Source organism: Nematolebias whitei, chromosome 3 (assembly GCF_014905685.2).
Source record: "Nematolebias whitei isolate Nwh7 chromosome 3, NemWhi1, whole genome shotgun sequence".
In the NCBI taxonomy this organism is placed as follows: domain Eukaryota; kingdom Metazoa; phylum Chordata; class Actinopteri; order Cyprinodontiformes; family Rivulidae; genus Nematolebias; species Nematolebias whitei.
This window is the reverse complement of record NC_056500.1, coordinates 19,950,116-19,971,922: the sequence shown is the minus strand read 5'-3', so window position 1 is coordinate 19,971,922 and position 21,807 is coordinate 19,950,116. Positions and strand designations below refer to the sequence as shown.

The 21,807-nt window shown below is 41.6% G+C and overlaps 1 protein-coding gene across 1 annotated transcript in view; it reads left to right on the top strand.

The window, feature by feature from the left end:
• Positions 1–8,544: 8,544 nt before the first annotated feature.
• Positions 8,545–21,807, top strand: part of rnf220b (ring finger protein 220b) — a 39,277-nt gene continuing 26,014 nt past the window's right edge. The window contains exon 1 of the mRNA XM_037674630.1: positions 8,545–9,124. Coding sequence (XP_037530558.1) covers positions 8,545–9,124 — 580 coding nt within the window. The remainder of the gene's footprint in view (positions 9,125–21,807) is intronic.

Sequence of the window (21,807 nt, the reverse complement as noted above, 5' to 3'; positions counted from 1 at the left end):
CACACACACATTGTCACATGTTCGACAGCTCATCTCTCACATGTTCCCTTCCACTCCATCTTGTAGCTGTCTGGTCGATGGCCTCGCTCTGCGTGTCTCACTTCCCACTGCTCAGTCGCTGGCAGACTCCTCTGCTCTGGCGCTGTCTCTCCCTATGTTAATATAGTAGCGAAGCTCTCTCTCCATAGCACTGCTACCAGACAGTCTCTGCGTTGATATACTGAGGGAGAGTAGAACTGTGCTGTGACTACCCACTGACTCCACAGAACTCCATCTGCACTGATCAGTCAAAATGAGGATCCTGCTGGGGGATTTCCACTAAAGTCATCACTTGAGTTTCTCCCGTCTTAAAACAAAAATGCAACTTAAACTTTCCTGCTTTTGATTTCGAAGACATTCTGTGGTAATTGGACATCTCGAGTCTCACAGCAAAGAGAAATTATTTCTAATTGGTGTGTGGAAATGATTAGAGCAGAAACTTAATTTACTCCATGCCCTGGAAAAATGAACTGGAAATGAAAGGAGGGGTACAAAAAAAATAAAAACCAAGATTATTTACTATTCTCTTCTCCAATTACACATTGAGGAGGTTAAAAGACTTCATACATGTCCTCTGGCATCCTAATAAAAGAAGTGAGGAACGCTCGTTGTGCTGATTTAATTAGTCTCAGCTCATCAGAATTACACCAAAGGAACTAAGGTGCGAAAACAAAATGTGGTTGAAAATTGTTTAAATTTCAGTTTACTTAAAAAAACACACAAAGCCACAGTAATGGAAAGACATGATCAAATAAACCAGAAGCAACAAAAGAGCAAATGTCGACATGAACTGCATGTATAAAGAGCTTTAATTTTGTGTACATGGCAGTCAAGAAAGACAGCCAAGTGACTCACCTCCTGCCAGAAAATGAAAGCGTACAATTAACATCGCATCCCATCATCCTCAGCTGAGCGGGCAGGCCTGTAATTGGCTGGCTGACCAGTCTGCGTGGCTTCGGGTGGCAATTTATTCTGGGAGCCGTGCAGTTTACCCAGGGCGGCTAACGGCCCCTATGCCATAACCTGGCTGAGGCAGAGGGGACATCATTAACACTTCACTGGGCCTTTAGGACACACACCCATCATCCACTATACACCACCCACAGCCACCAGCACACAGGGAAAATTGGAGGAACAGGGAAGAAATAATAATCATAATGTCAATGGAGTCACTTATCTGTTCAGTGACCAGCGGACGAATGAGGACGGTTCTGTTGTTTCTTAGTAAAAAGAGTGGAATGAGAGTTTCTAAAAGCATTTCTAATCTGAAAGTGACTTTTTCTTTTGCATTGATTTGGAATAAAAAGCATGTGTTGCCTCCAGCAGATTTTGTTCGGAAAGCTGTTGGGGGTGTAGTGGCATGTTGTCTAACCTTAAAAGAATGTGTGACTGAGAGGGAGCTTTTTAAGTGACGTATGACCTTCTCATGTCACAAGGAAGACGTGTGTTACGCGTTCCCACGTTAGTCCGGAGGGCAGCTCTGTTTCAGAGGAAATCTGGGTCCTCGTTTACATGTCCACTTAAATGTCTGCGTCTGCTGTCTGGTCCTGCTCTTCACCGACCAGCTGTCTTTAGGTGTGAGAGGAAACAGCGCCCATCGAAAACTCCATCACATTTTAAAAATAATAACTTTATCCTAAAAGTGGTATTCTGTGGTGTGGTTATCACCTGGTTTACTCACTTGTATGATGGCCAGTTTGAGTGGGGCTGGGTCCAAAGCAGACTTATGCTCTATTAAAACAACTCCAATCTCAAGAAATTCATGGGTGTGTGGACACAAATTATAAACTTTTACAGCATTCTGAGTTTTGTACTTTGTATTAAACTTATTATTAAACTTATATTATTATTAAACTTAAGAACCCTGCAGATGTTGGACACTGTCTATCACGATGCACTAAGATTCATAACTGGCTGTAATTATCGTACCCACCACTGCACCCTGTATTCACTGGTTAACTGGACATCATTAACTTCACGCAGACTCTCTCACTGGTACATTTTCATCTTTAAATCACTTCTTGGTCTGCTGCCTTCATACATCTCCTCCTACATGTCTCTGCGTGAGTGCAGCTACAGCGTGCGCTCTCAGGACATTACCTGCAGTGTTCCCTCAGTGCGGACTGAACTTGGCAAAAGGGCCTTCTCCTACTCCGCTCCTGTTTCCTGGAATATCTTGGGAAAAGACCTGAAGCTCTCGACCTTGACCTCTCTAAGTGGTTTTAAGAATCTGTTGGACTCCTGGCAGGGACCAATGCAGACATGTTCCTGTTTTTGGTTTTCTACATTTGCCTTAGAATCTAGCAGTTTTTTGTTACTTTTCTTTTTTTAGCCATCCTATTTGTTATAAAAAGTCATAAAGATTTTTTTTAACTGTTAATTGTTGTCGCTGTTGTCCATTGTTGTCATCATTCTTTGTTGAAATCAGGTCTCTCTTTTATTTAATTCAATTCAATTCAGTTTATTTATATAGCACCATATCACAACAAAGTTGTCTCAGGGCACTTTACAGGAGCCTTCACATACAGTGCCTTGTGAAAGTTTTCGCCCCCTTGAACTTTTCAACCTTTTGCCACATTTCAGGCTTCAAAAAAATTAAGATATACAGTAAAATTTAAATGTTTTGTGAAAAATCAACAACAAGTGGGACACAATCGTGAAGTGGAATGAAATTTATTGGATGTGTCAGACTTTTTTAACAAATAAAAAACTGAAAAGTGTGGCGTGCAATATTATTCGGCTCCTTTACTTTCAGTGCAGCAAACTCACTCCAGAAGTTCAGTGAGGATCTATGAATGATCCAATGTTGTCCCAAATGACTGATGATGATAAATAGAATCCACCTGTGTGTAATCAAGTCTCTGTATAAATGCACCTGCTCTGTGATAGTCTCAGGGTTCTGTTCAAAGCGCAGAGAGCATCATGAAGACCAAGGAACACACCAGGCAGGTCCGAGATACTGTTGTGGAGAAGTTTAAAGCCGGATTTGGATACAAAAAGATTTCCCAAGCTGTAAACATCCCAAGGAGCATTGTGCAAGCAATCATATTGAAATGGAAGGAGTATCAGACCACTGCAAATCTACCAAGCCTCGGCCGTCCCTCTAAACTTTTATCTCGAACAAGAAGAAGACTGATCAGAGATGCAGCCAAGAGGCCCATGATCACTCTGGATGAACTGCAGAGACCTACAGCTGAGGTGGGAGAGTCTGTCCATAGGACAACAATCAGTCGTACACTGTACAAATCTGGCCTTTATGGAAGAGTGGCAAGAAGAAAGCCATTTCTCAAAGATATCCATAAAAAGTGTTGTTTAAAGTTTGACACAAGCACCTGGGAGACACCAAACATGTGGAAGAAGGTGCTCTGGTCACATGAAACCAAAATCTAACTGTTTGGCCACAATGCAAAACGATATGTTTGGTGTTGAAGCAACATCTCATCACCCTGAACACACCATCCCCACTGTCAAACGTGGTGGTGGCAGCATCATGGTTTGGGCCTGCTTTTCGTCAGCACGGACAGGGCGTCAGCAGGGACAGGGAAGATGGTCAGAATTGATGGGAAGATGGATGGGGCCAAATACAGGACCATTCTGGAAGAAAACCTGTTTGAGTCTGCAAGAGAACTGATACTGGGACAGAGATTTATCTTCCAACAAGACGATCCAAAACACAAAGCCAAATCTACAATGGAATGGTTCACAAATAAATGTATCCAGGTGTTGGAATGGCCAAGTCAAAGTCCAGACCTGAATCCAATTGAGAATCTGTGGAAAGAGCTGAAGACTGCTGTTCACAAACGCTCTCCATCCAACCTCACTGAGCTCGAGCTGTTTTACAAGAAAGAATGGGCAAGAATTTCAGTCTCTCCATGTGCAAAACTGATAGAGACAAACCCCAAGAGACTTGCAGCTGGAATTGCAGCAAAAGGTAGTGCTACAAAGTATTAACGCAAGGGGGACGAATAATATTGCACGCCACACTTTTCAGTTTTTTATTTGTTAAAAAAGTTTGACACATCCAATAAATTTCATTCCACTTCACGATTGTGTCCCACTTGTTGTTGATTCTTCACAAAATATTTAAATGTTATATCTTTATGTTTGAAGCCTGAAATGTGGCAAAAGGTTGAAAAGTTCAAGGGGGCGGAATACTTTCGCAAGGCACTGTACATCGAAAAGCCATTTAGTAAAGTTTTCTTTCTAAGGAAGCCAACAGACACATTGAATCTTCACTTCATCGCAGTCTTCCATCCTGAGCAAGCACAGAATGGAAAGAAAAAACTCCCTTTTAAAAGGAAGAAACCTCCAGCAGAACCAGCCTCTGGACAAGCGGTCATCTGCTTTGACCGGCTGGGTTTGAGAGGACAGGAAGTAGGAACAGATATACAAGGGCAGATCCAGGTATAGGTCCAGGTGAACCTGAAAGACAAACACACATGTCAAGGATAGAAAAAAATTATTACAGATACAAAACAGGTTGAGCAGAGTAAGTAAAGAAAAACATAGTGAAAAAAAATGTGGTAAGTTTGTCCTCCAGCAGTCTAAGCCTATAGCAGCATAACTAAGGGATAGCTCAGGAAACCCAGCCAACCCTAACTATAGGATTTAGCAAAAAGGAAAGTCAGTCTTAAAACTGGACAATGTGTTGGCTTCATGGACAGAAACTGGAAGTTGGTTCCACAATAGAGGAGCCTGATAACTGAAAACTGCCTCCCATTCTGGTTTTGGAAACTCTAGGAACCACAAGTAAACCTGCAGTCTGAGAGCAAAGTGCTCTGTTATGAAAATATGGAACAACAAGATCTGTAATATAAGATGGAGTTAGGCTGGTGAGAGCTTTGTAGGTTAGAAGTAAGATTGATGCATCTTTGCGCTGAAGGTTGAGTTGTCTGTGTTCTCTTAGCAGTAAATGTCCATGTAAAAATGCTTTTGCCAAAAAGAATACGCTGACTTTAACTGAGCAAATGATCTGACACAACATAAAAACAGAGTAAAAGTCTAAAAGGTTTTAGTGGATAAAGAAAAAATAATAATTTGCCAACTTTTTACACCACCTTTATTTCCACCAGATGACTAATTTTTTCCAATAAAGCACAACACTTTCATTTTATGTCAAATAGAAGTTGTTTCTCATGGTTCATTATTGGACTGTACTTCCATCCATTCATCTATGTTTTTTTTTTTTTTTTTTTACTTATCAGTGGTTGGTTTGTGAAGACGCCAAGTCCAGGAGGAAAACCAAAACATCCTTCTTCCCATGAACACTCTCCAGCTCCTCCTGGTGGATCTCAGGGTGTTCCTTGGCCAGAGAGAATATACTGTTTGTATGATCATTGTATGTCATATGTCATATATGTATATATGTCATTGTTTACTGTTATTGTTGTCTGTACTTTATATGTTCTGTCTGGAACAGGTCTCTCTTGTAAATGAGTCCTCGTGGCTCAATGAGACTAGCCTATATAAATAAAGGTTGAACGAATGATGGTAAATCTAAGTTCTAGGTCGGCCCCACGGTCTTCTTCCAGTGAGACGTGGCTGGAAAACCTCCCGAGGGAGGCACCCAGGAATACAGAGGAGCAGAGGCTCTACTCTGAATTCCTCAGGTGATGGAGCTCCTCACCTTATTTCAAAACCTGATCCTGGCCACCCATCAGAGGAAGCTCATCTCTGTCACTTGGTTTCAGGGTCTCTGTCTTTTGGCCACGATCAATATGTCATGACCATAAGTGAGGGTTGGAATGTGGATGGATCAGTTAATCAAGAGTTTAGCCTTTCAGCTCAATTCCTTCCTCACCATGACAAACCACAGCAACACCCTCATTATTGCAGATGAGGCTCTGGTCCGTTGATCTATACCTCAAGAGCAAGACTCTACACTTGAAGCAAAGACTAACCCTCAACCCAAATTCCACATTTTACCAGTTTGTAACAAACGAAAAAGTGACAAAAGTGCAAACATCTATAAAATAGCATAAGCTAGTTCAAGTTATTTTACATATATTTAACCTTTATTTACACATATAGTCTCACAAGGACTCGTTTTCAAGAGGAACCTGTTTGGGAGCAGATGGTGGGGGGTTAAGAGCCTTGCTCAAGGGCCCAGAGTGGGGCAAATGAGGATGAAGGCAGGTGTGGGTGTTTCACCTTTTCTACTCACATTTTGATGTTGTCAGGCCGGAGAGTTGAACCAGCGACCGTCCGATCACAGGCCCACCTTTTCTAATCTCTGCGCCACCTCTCCCCAAGTTGATAATCTTAGTGAATTTTAATTCTGTAGGTGATATTGTGATTACTCAAAACAACCACACAGACAGGAAAAACAGCTCAAATAGTCTAAGCAGATATTTTAACAAATGAACTACAAGGGGTTCGTTTTAGTTTAGGAAAATGTGCTTTTATTTCTTAATTAGTTGCTTTGTTTTCAGGCTGTTTGCACAGAGAATCCACTGATCTACCACAAACTTCTCCTTTCCTCGTGTCTTCTTCTTGGGCACGGTATTCCCAATTCACTCATTTCCCATCTCAGGCCTGAGTCGTACTCTCTGATCACACACACACACACACACACACACACTCAGGCTCACAGCCAAATGGCTGTTCATTAAAGACAGGGACCTGAGGGGAAGCAATCGTCTGAGAGACGGAAATTGCGTGTCACATTAGATTAGTGGTGTAAAGCCTCTGGATTGGCTCCGGGGAATAAGGAATTATTTCAATTACATTATTTCAAAAAGTCTTTAAGCAATACCAATACCGATAAAAACAAATTAAGAGTGATTTGGGCTGATTTGTGGCGCTCTGAGCTGTGCTTTCTGACAATCTGTTGGAAATCAGATATGAATAATGTAGATATTACACCCTGTAATGTGTCGAACTTGAAAGCAGATTATGCGTGACAAATAATGCCATTGGTTTGCATTGTGGCTCATCAAAAGGGAATATTCCCAGGTGTCAATCATGCAGGCAAAGGGGGAACTGTACAGCTCTGTGAGCCACTCACCTGCCAGTCAAACCAGCAGAGGAGTAAAGTTAAAATTTTAAAACCTTTTTTTAATGCAACCTGTTAAGATAAAAAAAAAGTTCAAACAGTTGAGTTTCATTCTAAAACATAATTTTATGTTAAAAAAAAAAAAAAAAGATCCCCTCTTCCAAAAACTTTTGGTTGCTGATGTTTCACCTTAAGCCTGGACAAGTGCATGTGTCCCATCGGGAGGCAGGGCTCGGGGGGTGGGGGGTTACAGAGGGCAGGGTGAGGAGAAGAGAGAGAGAGAGAGGGGTGGGGGGAGATTGTCACACGGAGCGCAAAGACCAACAGAGGCAGAGCGACCCGCAGCCAGTCCACTCACCGGCTCCATCATCATCATCATCCCGCTCAGACGCGAACCTGAACGCAACACGGAAACACATCTGCAGGAGGGAACCGCTGCCCGTGAGCACTTCTGTTTTTCTTCTTCTTCTTCTTTTTCTGCGAAGCTGGCGGAAAGAGCCGCGCTCCTGAAATAAAGTTGTAAGAAAAAGCGGAGTTGGAGACAAATCCCGTTTTGAGAACTTCTTCACGGTGAGTTCACTGATGGCTCCGGTGATTACAGCTTCATTTGCTTTAATTGGTTTAATTGGTTGTTTGATTGCCACGAAGTTTGCCGGCTGGAAGGATTGTTTTTTTTTTTTTTTTTTTTTTTTTTTAAACGAATTGTCGCTGCTGAAACAAAAGTGGTTTTGAAAGTCGTAGTTTCACTGCAGCGCACTTTTATTCTTTGTAAAGTCTGTTTTGTCTTTAACGCTCAAACTTTCCTTATGATATTAATAAAATTGATTCATTTTAGGATGACAACAAAAGAACTGAATTGAACAAAAGCATTTGTTCTTAAAAGTTCAGATCCAATTCTTCTTTTCAGAAATTTAAATCAACTTCTAAAGCAGAGTTCTGTAAATGTTTCCTCCTTGGATAATGAGGCATGTTTTATTGTATGATTTTAATAATTGTTAATGAACTTGTTTTGAATAAAGCTTTGTTATTACAAATAAACAATTCTAATATACAAGCAGTGGAAAACGATAACTAAGGAAAAACAATATATTTATTTTTTTCAATTGTACATGCTGTTAAGTTAACTATTGCTTGCTCTGCTATGTGTGTGTTTTATTGGGATTTTATTCTGTCGTAATTATTTACAGGCTCAGAATAAACCTCCTCCAGACTCTTTCTTGTTGAATTTTGCCCAAAGCTCTGATTGTAAAAATGCCTCCAGATTTGCTTTTGGTTCATTTTATTTCATGTGATCTTAGTGTGTGCATTTCTGTGGGAGTTTATTGTGAAATTAACAAACTAAAACTGTTTAAAAAATTTTTTTAGGCAGAAATCAAACACAAATTAGATTAAATACTAAATTTGGAATTATTATTATTATTGTTTTTTTTTTAGAGGATCTATTAAATACTCTGTAATTTAATGCTCCATGTGTCCTTGTTTAATCTTCAGAACCACCAACCGGGAGGTGAATGGACCTCCACCGCCCCTTCAAGATGGACAGTCCCTCCTACCTGCCAGCTCCACTGGCCTCCCCAGCCCTAATGGTGCTAGCTTCCACTGCTGAAGCTGGCCGAGATGCTTCTGTCCCCTGCCAGGCCCCCAGACCCTTCGGTGTCCCCATCTCTGTAGAAAAAGACCTCCACCTACCTTTCCCTTCAGCCTCCTACACCTTTACCTCCCTGTACCAGCGGCAGGCCCCTATGTCAGGCACTTTCCCGTCCCGAGACTTTCCGACCTCCCTGCTCCATCTCCACCCTCAGTTCACCCCACCGAACCTGGACTGCCCGACTCTGGGCATGCTTAACCACAGCGGGGTGGGCGCCTTCCGGCCTTTCGCTTCCCCACAAGATGAGAGGGAACCTGGAGGTTACCAGTCAGCCTTCACTCCCGCCAAGAGGCTGAAGAGCTGCTTTCCTGACATGGAGGGGAAGGAATTTGACTTTGGTTCCTTGAAGGCCGGTGAGGAGACAGGGAGAAAGTTGTTCTCCATGTCTGGCCTGCTGTCTGATGGAGAGGCTTCGTCGAGCCCAGAGGAGCGTAAAGAGCACAGTGAGTACATAATCACCGTACAGAGAAGAAAACATTATTCTTTATGTATAAAAAGCTAGTCTAAACCTCTAGGGGCACTCACCTCACATCTTGAAGGCAGAGAATAGTGGTGGGTATATTCCTCAACATCATGCTCCCTCTGACCTGACATGATGATAACATATCCTGCACAGCTGCACCCACCAACACATTTCCCCCCCTGTTCACTCTACCGTCTAGTTAGGCAAAGTGTTTACAGCGCCTGGCTGTGGCTCACTTTGACACAAATAAATTGAATAGTGGCACTCATTCAGTTTAGTGATCATTAGCCACATATGACCATTAGGCCCATTGGAAGTCAGGCTTTTCTCAGTGGCGGAGGAACACAAATACAACGGAGTAGGGTTGACACGGGAGGAGTGAGAGTAGGAACGGATGACACCCTGTCAGAGATAACGAGGTGGCAGAGATAGAGAGGAAAGGGATGGAGGAGGATACAGAAAAGGAGAGAAAGAGACGCGGCGGAGCGCTCCAGCCCGAGCTTCCCTCAGCGGCGACAACTCTCAGCTCAATATGTCCGCCCACACCAGCCGTCTGATTTGTTGACAAATGAGTGGGAGAGGTGTCAGTCAGCCACGGCGCACAGGGAGAGAGACGCTCCTCATTACTCCCGGGGATAATTGCCCAACGACGCGGGGGCCTCAACACTCGCCTCACAGGGAGACGGGAGGGAGTGAGTCAAGGAGGCAATGCTAGGCATGATGGGAAATCAAACCTCCTCAGCAGCGGTCGCCAAGAGAAGCGCCTGACAGATGAAAGGGACCAGAGGAGGAAGACAGAAGGAGAGGAGAGCGAGCACCCAAAGGCTCAGCAGATCAGAGGGGGACACCATCGAAAATAATGACAATGAGAAGGGGGTGGGAGGAGGTGGGGGTGATGTGAAGGCAAGGAGATGGGGAGATGCTGATGTGCTCTCATACACACCACCTAAAGAAAACTTTCATCCCACACATAAAGGGCGGGAGCAGGGACGAGTTGTCTTAAGAAAAGTTTGGATTGTACGCTGTGTGTGTCGCTTTGCATATGTGCATGTCTTTGTTGAAACTTGCTGAATTTGTCGCCAGTTGGTGGCTGAGTGACAGGGCCAGGGAGGCGGAGTGGCAGGGAGGAATCTCAATATGGAATTTTAATAAGGACGGGGAAAGAAGCGATGCCAGCCGGCACGCCGTGGTGTGAGAGGTGTGTCTGAAAACAGCTCTGTGCTCTCGAGCATGCATGCTCACCACCTGATTTCGGGGGAATCTCATTTGGAGAATGTTGACAAGGACAAAAGACAGACTGGAAGAGAACATGGAGAACATTGCTCCTTTTTCCAAAAGAATAAAAAAAAAAGGGGGAAAATGGATTCAAGCACATTGGAAGCTGCTTTTCCAGCTTTATCCAATTAGATTGGAGCTCAGGCAAACTAAGAGCTTTAATGCAATTGAGCTCCCAGCACTTTTCTAAGTCTGACATACACTTGTTCCTCTTGACTGGGTAACAGACACTCACTTCAGGACCAAAAGTCTTAAATGTTAAGCCCAAAATCTCCTTTGAGTGTGAGAGTTTCTGCTGCTGCAACAATGGCAGAGCAGATCTGAGCTTAACTGCAAACTGGACCATAAAATCTTACTTTTATTTCTTTTGAAGTTTCTTCATTTGAGAAATTACCGAGGGAAGCAGAGCATTCCAGCGGGGATCGCTCACGGGACAAAACATCTAAATACTTAAAACGGATCAAATGCTGCAAGTAAATAGCATGGCATTCTCTTTACGCACTTCTAAAACGAAAAATTCAACTCTTGCACGACAACGTGTTGCTTTTTCAGAGATGACACGTTAGAGCTTGACTTTTCTACATTTACTGCAGTTTTTTTTTGTTACTAATCTGCAGAGGACTTGTAGTTGTCTCCAGTTTTGCACACAGGTGACCATGAGCTGTGCTTCCTCTCATACTTCCCTGTCAGTCCAAACAACAAGCGAGTACATGACACCCTCCCTGTGTGTGTGTGTCATCTTCGGTGGCTGTTTCCTTCTGTCCATTCTGTGTCTTTGATCCCTCCCAGACTCTCCTCTGTTTTATCAGCGGAGGTCTGAGGCGCTCGGTGCGCTCTGACAGCTGTTCAAACAGCCACGCTCACTTTCAAAGGGCAGATGTCTTCACTGGAGCGATTCATGCTTATTTTCCTCAGGGAGATGCTTTCCGCCGCGGGCCTGAGCTGGAATGAAAATGGTTTCTTAACAGAAACACGAGTTGGGGAAACTGAAGGAGTTGAGTGGCAACAATACGCCATGACCACAAGCCGTGTGTGTGCGTGCATCGGCAACTCACACATGAAGGCAAAGCTAGGAGAGTTACAATAACTGGAGCCAGATGTGTGAGAGCACTTCTGCTGCACTGCAAGACTTACAGGTCCAGTTTGTGGATAACACAAAGAAATCCAAAGGGGGAAAAACTAATGGGTAGACTGTGTAGTTTATATTATATACAACTAATCGGTGATTAAACTTGTTTATTTGCAGCCTTTTCTGCAGAAAAGAACCAGACTGATCCGCACTTTTTTGTGTGTATATTATACTGCTTGCACACATCACAACCAAAAAACAACTTATCAGCATTTTTTTAAAGTCAAAACTCTCCCATGAATCAATTTGTGCATCATGAGTTTGAATCAGACACAAACTTCCAAAGTCTTTTCCGGCTGGGTTGACAAGGCTCCGGTAGACTACAAGTTTCACCTGCATGAAAAGAAATCCTCAATAGCAGTGAAACAATTATGCACAACACACACTGTGAATTTACCACCAGATTTGCTCTGTGTGCAAGTGTCCTCCACGGTGGGTTATTCATGGCTTGTTAGAGCGGTAGCAGCATGAACTGGAATCAATTTGATAAAGATTCATCTTAAGGATTATCTCCCTGCAGTTTGATCAGTTTCAGACAAGGCTTACAGGTGTTTGAAAACTTTAGAGAATTTAAAGATGCCTATTTATAAGGCAGACTATTAAAGAAATAGCCCATAGGAGCAAGTGACCCCTCCTCTTCAGGTGTTGTAGTCTCTTGACTGTGACTGCTGATTTGTTAACAGGGAGGGTCTGTGTTTTGTGTACAGCTGCCGTTGACTGCTGGTATCGACTGGCGCTCCTTGCTGAAAGACACACTGTTTACATCCCCCTAGCAGACCACAAGAGATCAATAGCAACCACTCGATGCTCATGCATACACATATAGTATCTGCTGCCTGCTATTATTATCAGCATGCAAGCTCCTCATCAGGTGGACGTGCATTTGTTCTCCATGCATCAACAGTGGCATTTAGCATATGCAAATGCCAGGTTTGTTAAGCTTTCTTTTGGTTTGAAAGTTTATGGGAATAAACAAGGAAAGGCTTTTAGAAATGTGAGAGAAAAACAGTGTAATGAGCATGATGGGGATACTAATTTTCATTGGAAAGCAGATGTTTCTTCTGCTGTTAAAGCTGCAACCAGGTTTTTCTGTGACCACACTGGTTGATTTAAGCACTCCGGGAGGAAGCATTACAATATTAATGGTAGTTGTTTTTTGATGTGAAAGCATGCCGGGGTTGACTGTTCTGCCTCCTGTTGTGATGGTTGTTTGTTCTTCTAATGTTCTCCCAAGTAAAAGAGGCTTTCATCTTGGCAGGAGAGGAAAGTCTTCTCAGCTCTTTTTTTTTTTTTTTTTGGTAACCTTCCTCCCACTACCTTCCCAAGGCTGGAAACGGGGAATGAAGAAGGTTTGTCTATGCATTCAGATTTACAGATTGTGCTCCTACAGGATTTGTGAAAGCATCAGGAGTGCAGTGTGTGTTTCTTCCACCCATATTTAAAATGTGCATGGTGCCAAGTTGTGAACCACACTGCTTGTCAGAGACAGAAAGTATTTTCACACTAACAAGGGGAAATACATGCATGTGTGGGACAGGTGGTGTTTGGGAAAGACGAGCCTTCTTTTGGGGTGACCTTCTGCACCTATTAGATGGTCTGCAGAATTTTCTGACTATAAACGAGTCATCCGCTTCATGTAGATTCTGCAGCTGCCACCATTTCTTGCTGTGATCAGTCCTTGCGAGCGGCGTTGCTTCTGTGTGCACAGAGACCGTTAGGGCTCGAGTATGCTGCCAAAACAAAAGCAGGCTGACGGAAAAAACAACAAGGAAGAGGGTTATAATGAGTGCAAGGCCCAGGGGTTGTTAAAACAACAGCCGCGTTTCAACAGAGGTCATCATACCTTCTGTCCGTCTTTTTCTGCATTTCTCTGTGCACCTGATCGACCTGCATCAGCTGCCTCTGATCTCACATCAAAGGCTTGGTCTGTGTGCGCGCATGGAAAAGGCTTTAGGTAAAGGCAGTTTTTTTTTTCTTAGATTGCTTATTTTCAAGAAGTAGTGCGCGCACACACACTCACACACACAGACAAACTCACATCCTCCGCCTCGTCCCCGGAGCCTAACAAATCAGTCAGGCAGATAGAGAGGGCAGGAAGGCCACATTCTGGGGTTAAACACATGCCGCTGAGGAGCAGCGCAGACAGACAGCGAGACCACACCAATTCTGCATGCTTGGATAGAAGCCAGGGACCTACATACCTAATATACAATATACAGTATGTGCGTAACATTTTGTATATGCTTAGTGTCACACATAGACCTCATTACAGCATGTCAGCTGTGCTTGTTGCGAGTCTCCCAGCTGTGGTGGAGCTTAACAAAAGCCAATATGCCAAAAGCATGCCAGGCGTGATAGTTTTGCTTCCTAAATGCGTGACTTTCTGACATTATTTAGTGGCTTGATAAGCAGGATTGACAGCCCCTGTTAATCGCCAAATGTGCCATTTTTGTCATGTTTTTATAGAAGCAGTATAAAAGGAAGACGGGGAGAGTTGCAAAGTGACAACAGTTTACATTATTTGAGCGCCACAAATAGCTGTTATTATGAATCTTGACCTGACTTTCATTTTTTTTTCAGGAATAGATCACAAATTTCACATGTTGTAGGCTGCATGACTGTATGGCAGCTCAGGCAACCGCACCGATTACTTGCACTTAGATCCTCAGATCAATTGAGCCGCTTCAAGTGGAGCTTAACTGTTTGGTGAGTTCCAGTCACCGCCTGTGAACCTTTCCTTTAAAGGTCAAAGTTTGCCAGGATTGACCCCTCACCCTGCTGTGTCAGGGTATGAACACTCCCCCCAATTCTCTTCAGAGAATAGCATTGGATCTGAGCCATAAATCACACGTCTGATAATTGGTTGGAAAACAGCACTCCTGCAGTATATAACCTTTTACGTGTCGTCTCAACTCTTTATTATAGTGCTAATGAGTGGCCGTGGATCAGGGTTAGAGCCGCAAGCAAAGAGGACAGAGGGAGGGGTTCGGCACAGTAAAATCAGTCCACTTGCTACCTGCACACATTTGCACACGGGCAAGGCTGACACGCATATAAATACATAAACAGAAGTGTGCACATCAGAGGGCAAGCAGACACTTGGCTGAACACTAAAAAAGTGCTCATCCTGGCAGTATATGTGCATATGCAAACATTCCCTCACACACCAATGCATATGCAAACACACAAGCACAAACAGAGTGGCTGGACAGCTCAGCAGTGTCCATTACAGGCTGCCATTAGTATGGAAATTGTGCTAATTGTCCCCATAGACCACACAAGCAGCTCTCGGCGGGCTGGGCTGTGAGTCTGAATGAGAGCAGAAACACTCTTTACACATCGTATTGTCTCAGCCGTGACCCTTATTAGAGCAATTATAAATCAATCTCTAAATGATTATAGGATACAATTTGTTGAGTCTGACAATCTAAATGATGCAACTTTTAACAGCTCAGTTTTGCAGCTGTCACCAGCAGAAACTCACTGCCTCTGATTCAAAGCAAAAAATGGAAACGAGTTTAAATAGTTTCTTTTGTTTGTCAAATGTATTGTGCATTACTGTGCAGCAGTTTTAAATCAGTTTGAATTTCTTCATTCTTTACTTCCATGTTGCCAGACGTTCTTGTAATTTTGAAAAAAACTTTAGGACCTTCAGAAAAGCTGAGGAGCTATGCTTCTTTTAAAAAAAATGCAAGGAAGGTCTGACAACTCACAAACTAAATCTGAAGAAATCCTAAATATATAATTTATAACTTTTGTATATGATCAATTTGTACCTGCTTATATATGGTTACAAATCATAAATGCTATTAAATGTAAGAATAAAGCAAATTTTTTTCTTATCTTAAACTTTTATTTTTGCGTTATTCAGAATAGTAACATGCAATATATTTTAAGTATTACATTGATTTTATTATTTTGAAACGAAATCAAAATATGCAAAGAAATCTAAACATAAATGAATTTGTCTCAGCATTTATCTCAATCCAAGTCCATCCATTCATCCATTATCTTTACCCGTTTATTCCATTTTGGGTCACGGGGGTCGCCGGTGCCCATGTCCAGCAATCACTGTGCGAGGGGCGGGGTACACCCTGGACGGGTTTCAAGTCCATTGCAGGGAAACATACAGACGAACAAGACAAACGACCATTCACTTTCTCATGCACACCTAGGGACAATTTTAGAGTTACCAATCAGCCTAACATGCATGTTTTTGGTCTGTGGGAGGAAACCGGAGCACCCGGAGAAAACCCACGCATGCACGGAGAGAACATGCAAACTCCACCCAGAAAGGCCCCTGGACTCCAATCCAAGTCAAAAATACAAATTTTATTACCTGTAAACTATTCATATTAATTCCAAAGTTCATGCTCAATAATCCTTTGGATGAAGGATGAAATGTCTCAGCAAAAAAAGGAACCATCCAGATGACCTGACTGCACATTGTTTAATTCATATTAACAGTGTGAAATGAACGTTTTTGTAAAATGAGTTGAATACTATCACATCAGTCCTTTTAGGACCTCAGATGAACAGTTTTTCTGATATTAAGAGTCATGAATTAGACTCCGTCTAATATTTGCAATGCTTTTAAACCATTATACTTGTATCTGTGAGGATTCTGCTCTGGTGGGCCAGTTCAGGATCCTGTAGACTGGGAGAGGGTCCAGTTTCATTAGCAGCCGCTCAAAAGCTCCTGATCAGTGAAGTAGAGGAGGTTGAACTGTGAGCATCGCCTGTGTGACCCCAGTGAGAGAGAACACAGGGAGGAAGAGCCATACCCGCTGGTGCTGCCACTGGATTCTTTGTTCTCCTGTGTTTGCTGACTGGGGGGGATCGGAGGGGCGTATCAACAGGGGCTCACACTGCGCTGCGCTCACCCTGGCTACACAGAGCTGTGTGCAAGTGATATACACGCTCTGAAGTGCCTCACAAAAACGGCACAACACAGTTGATTTCCAGTCCAACACCGTCCGTCTGATGTTCTGCTAAGACCTCATCTGTCTTTTTCTCAACAAGGTCAGAGTGTCTGATGCTGGGATACCACACGCTGCACGCAGAGATGTTGCGCCCTTTATCTATGAACAACAACAACCCTAAACACATATTTACTGCTCCCTTTTGTTTGCAGCTTGATTGTGTCATAGGTTTCAGTTCCAAGGCAACAAATCAAACTCCAAAATAAATAAATGTGTACCTTCAAACTGATGAGACACAAGAATATCTTTTGTTAATAGTGTATTTATTTAAGCAAGGGTTGCTTGCAGTTTTAATTTCTGTTATAAAACTATAACAGCAGCCGAGAATTGTGACTATATGAGGTAAAGCACATGAACATTTCTAATAAGCAAATTAAGCAAGAGCATGATGACAATACAAATAGACTCAGGAGCCATTATATGAAATCATTTTTTAAATCTCTTGCAGCAATTATTCAGAAAATATGCTGTTAGGTTTTCTGTTTTAAATCTAACTGGATTTCTGGAGATCGGCTCACGACTCCTCACTTCAGGACCTGCAAACCAAACTTTGGGATCCATCAATCAACACTAAAGCAAACATGAGCCTTTAGTTTTCAGCTCTAAAGATTTTTTTTTAGTTAGTTGTTTATGATGTTTGTAATAGTCCATTTTTATGTGTGCTTGCTAAGTTTGATTAGATGTTTTTTTTTGTGTATGACTAAGTTTAGATATGTGTCTTAAGCAAATTTAAAAATAATTTTATGGGATTTAGTCACTTAGGGGTAAAAAGACAAAATGCAACCAAGAAATGAAGTCAGTCTCTCCTTTTAAGCATAAAAAAAAAAAAAAAAAAAATGTCTGTGCTAGATTTGTCCATTTTAGGCTTCTGTAGAAACGTGTGAGACGGTTCACACGGTGTATTCCTTACAAATACTTTTTTCTTTTCACCTCGTTTCCCACAAACAAAATCAGACTTAGAGGTAATTCTTTGCCTTTTTGCCCATTAGATATCCCTCAGTGCTTTATCTTCATGGATGACTGTTCTTACGAATAATTGTCCATGAAGATTTCCACATTTTACAGACGCTGGATTAAAATATCATCCAAGATAAGCGTCTAAACTCCTCCTGAATCCTCTCTTCTTTGTATCTTCACATCACTGAAGATTAACCGTTCATTCACCTGCATGCTTTTATCATTTGAAGATAAAACCATCTCCATCTGAGATAACAGTTTGCTCATCCAGGCAGACACAATAACACCTTTTAGGAAGCGTGGCTAACCCAAACACAGGTGTATTACGCCATGCCAGGTGCTTGCGGTTCACTGGAACCAGCAGCAGTCATCACAGTGTTTCTGACAGTATCAGATGTTATCTGACGCTTATCTGCAATAATAAGAGAGATGCTGCAGCGGGGTGTCCGAAACCTTTCAACAAGTTCTTACTAGAGGCGTGTTCACACAGTAACTGAGATCTGATGCGGGACCGTTTCTGTTATAAAACTGAGAGAATGCCCGAGTTAACAAGTTTTGTTTGAAGTCATTTGCCTGCTCTTGGAGTGCTGCTAATGGCTGCTCACCTGCACAAAGTGCATGAGGGACAGGTGTGTGAGGGGAACACAGGTGGCTGTGTTTTCCAACTGGACAGTGCAATGTGTTTGTCTTCTCTTTTAATGCACATGTGTCAGCTGTAGTGGCTTTTCCATTGTTGTGGTATGTTTTTCTTACCTGATCTTTGTGTCAGAACAGTCTGATGGTGATAAATTTTGTGTTTCCCAACTGATTAGAAATGGTCAACTCGGATTTCTGCATACGTTCATTTCTGGTATACATGGTTGAAGCAGATGGACGCTCGTCCTGAGCCTGGTTCTGCTGGAGGTTTCTTCCTGTTAAAAGGGAGTTTTTTTCTTTCCACTGTTGCCTTTGTGCTAGCTCAGGATAGGAGACTGCAATGAAGTGAAGATTCAACACAATTTGCTGGCTTCCTTAGATAGATAACTTTTATTAATTGGCTTTTTTAATGTAAGTGAACGTTTCTGTACAGTGCCCTGAGACGACTTCTGTTGTGACTTGGAGCTATGGAAATAATCTGAATTTAATTGACCTGAATTCTGTAGGAAATCATTTTAAGTCCTGATTTTCTGATCATATCACTGAAAAATAGGTCCTTATAATAAAAGGATACTTTTCCATTCCCCTGTCAATTCACTTTTAAATCAGTTTTAGGTGTTTAGCAACGTCTGTATTTTTTCTGTGTTATCTTTGCATGTACTGCTTTGCTTATTTTCGTTTTGTTTATCTATTTGTATTTATTGGTGTTAAAATTGTATGTATTTATGTTCTTATAATTAATGCAACAAAGCCTTACACATAGTACCAAGGAAAACACATTTATCGACAAGTTCATGAGCAGAAAGGATAAAAAGAACATAAAATTAAAAAGTATGTCTATACACTTCACCTTCAGCTACATTAGAATGATCAGTTTTAATTTTCTAAAAAAAAAAAAAAGCAACTCAAAAGTAACCTGTACCTACAACAGATGTAGTGGGTACTCAACATTATAAAAAAAAAATAGGGATGCATGATATTATCGGCATGGTATCGGTATCGGCCGATATTATCGTTAAAGTTCAATATCGGACATTGGCCATTCCATTAAAATAACTCACCGATATAAAAGACACTGTTTTTGTGTGACAACCCAGTGACAAGGATGCTGCAGCAGCAGCACAACGTGATGACGTCACGCGCGCCTACCTGATCTCACGGCAGAAAGGAAAATTCAAAATGTCGGCAGTGTGGAAGTTTTTTTGTTTGTTGAGGATGTCGAATTCCAAAGATTTTTGGACTACATTGAGCCTCGCTACATCATCCTCAGTCAGAGATATTTTTCCAACGTAACCCGAGTAACAAGCCATCATTTCCGACGTCATTGAGAAGCTAATAGCTGATAGCACTTGGGTGAGTTTTACCACAGACATTTGGAAGTCGTGCTAGCCCCGTTAGCATGATTAGTTTTACGGCACAATGGATAGACAAAAACTTTGATCTTAAAAAGGCTGTCCTTCATGCACAGGAGTGCAGAGGATCCCACACTGCAGCTAGGAACCTGGAACAAACATCCACAGGAGAGACAGCATCACAGGTGACTAATGCTAATAAATAATATTTAACACTTTTCATTTATTAAAAGTCAAAGTGCTATGCATATTGTATGGCTGATACTGAACATATGTCACCAGCTCTTACAGCTGTTACACAATTTTTGTATCAAATAAGCCTAAATAAGAGGGCTATGTTCTGACAAAGGAAAGTATATAAAATATCGGTATCGGCCAAATAAGTTTTAACATATTGGCATATCGGCCAAAATTCCAATACCATGCATCCTTAAAAAATATGTTTTGAGTGTTTGAATGGTATTCTTTTTTGTGAAGTCCCTACTTTTTAAATAAAACAATTGACATATTTTATTGTGAGAGGTTTCTTTGGATGCCTTTTTTTTTACCGCACACTGAAACTGTAGCTGTCACCTTTCAGCACCACGTAGGAAGCTCATCATAATCTTTTGAGTACGCCTCGTGTATCCAATGGTGTCACAAATAATGAGTAGTGTGGAGGTGTAAAGGACACCAATGCAAAGCGGGAGTCATCAGTCAGGCAGGTAAATCCAAGAACTTTATATTTTAACCAAAAAATGATCAAACAAACACTGACTGAGTGAACTAAGAATAGCTCCAGGGACAAAACGTCTCAGACAAAGTATAGCAACACAAGAATGTGGCACAGAGCAGAGGAAATCCATACTGATAGAGTAAATGACAAATGAAGAACAGCTGAATGGCAATCGGTACCAGGTGTTAAACATGAAGACAATAAAAAGGGATCATGGTGTTGAAAATAACGCAGGAACTTTAGTAATTACTTAACATCAAACAGAGATTTTACATAAAAAAACCAAGTCTAAACTCAACCCAAGCCAACAAAGCAAAAGTCACAAACCTCACCTTTAAGCCATGTTGTTCATGTTGTGAAGTTATTTTAGCATTGATTGCTGTAAGTTACTGCTAAATGTTTAAGAACATACAATTTTCTTGTGTGAATTATACCTCAGATGTTATATTTCATATAAAAACAGACTTTCTTGAGCCATACTACTGTTGTTTTAGTATCACTGGTAGGTCTTGGCATAATTATACTCCTTAGCCAGTTTTACTGCCAAAGTGTTTATCCGTGGCAGCTTAGAAACGTTGAGTAATTGTGAGCAGCTCGGCGCCCCTTTTTGTTTATTTCTTATTAAACACTAATTGAGAGACGGAACGAGTGAAGGAATGAAAATGAGACATGCGAAGAGGAGACAATGGAATAATGAGCATCAGAGCGAGGGAGAAAGAAACAAAGGAAGAGAGAATTAATTTGTATTAATCAGTGGCCCGATTAATAGTGATCTGTATTTTTGGAGACAATCTAATTTCTTTTTAATGAGGTGTTGTGATCTGCCTGTTATCCTCTTCATGTCTTTCTGGTACTTGCTTATCTCATGTTAAAATCACAAAACAGTGAGAAATAAAGACTTTAATTCATATTTGCCAAATACGGAAAGAAACTAAAATGTAGTACAAAATATTAAAGGCCTGAGGGTTAAACTAAAGTGTGACTGAGTTGGATATTTCAGTGAGTGCAGCTTGAAGACACCAGAATGAGTGACAGGCTTGCAGTAAATGGTTTTTATCTCTGCCCACTGCAGAGACTTTTTGATCCAACGTAAAAACACACTGTCTGACAGTCTCAAAAAATGACAGCACAGTCTAGATTTGATATTTTGTTGCTTGGAGTCTGACCTCACCTACCCCTTTATGTAATTTTTTGAATTAAAGATCAAACAATATAGTAGATATCGACAATTTATTTTGTATTATCACTTTTTCAGGACCTCTTTTAGATCTATACCATCAAAACTTTGCAGTCTATTTAAAGATAAAAAAAAAACTTAAATATTAAAAACCAATTCTAACGGTGATAAAGAAACAGTTACAATTTGCTGTAAAAGCAGCATGCGCCCACAGTTTAGTCTCAGATTATCACGTTAAAGTTCTTCGGTATTTATTATGACAGGCAAAGCGATCAGAGCTGACGGGATGCTTTGCTGCAGGTAGTAGATATTGGAAAGATCGTTCCTGTCCTTTCAAAAAGAGTGACAGCATCAATGAGTCAGGGAGCACAGCTCAACATGATTACATAAAGCAGGAAAGGCCTCGGGTAACTGTAAACAATGAGAAGAGGATGGAGGCC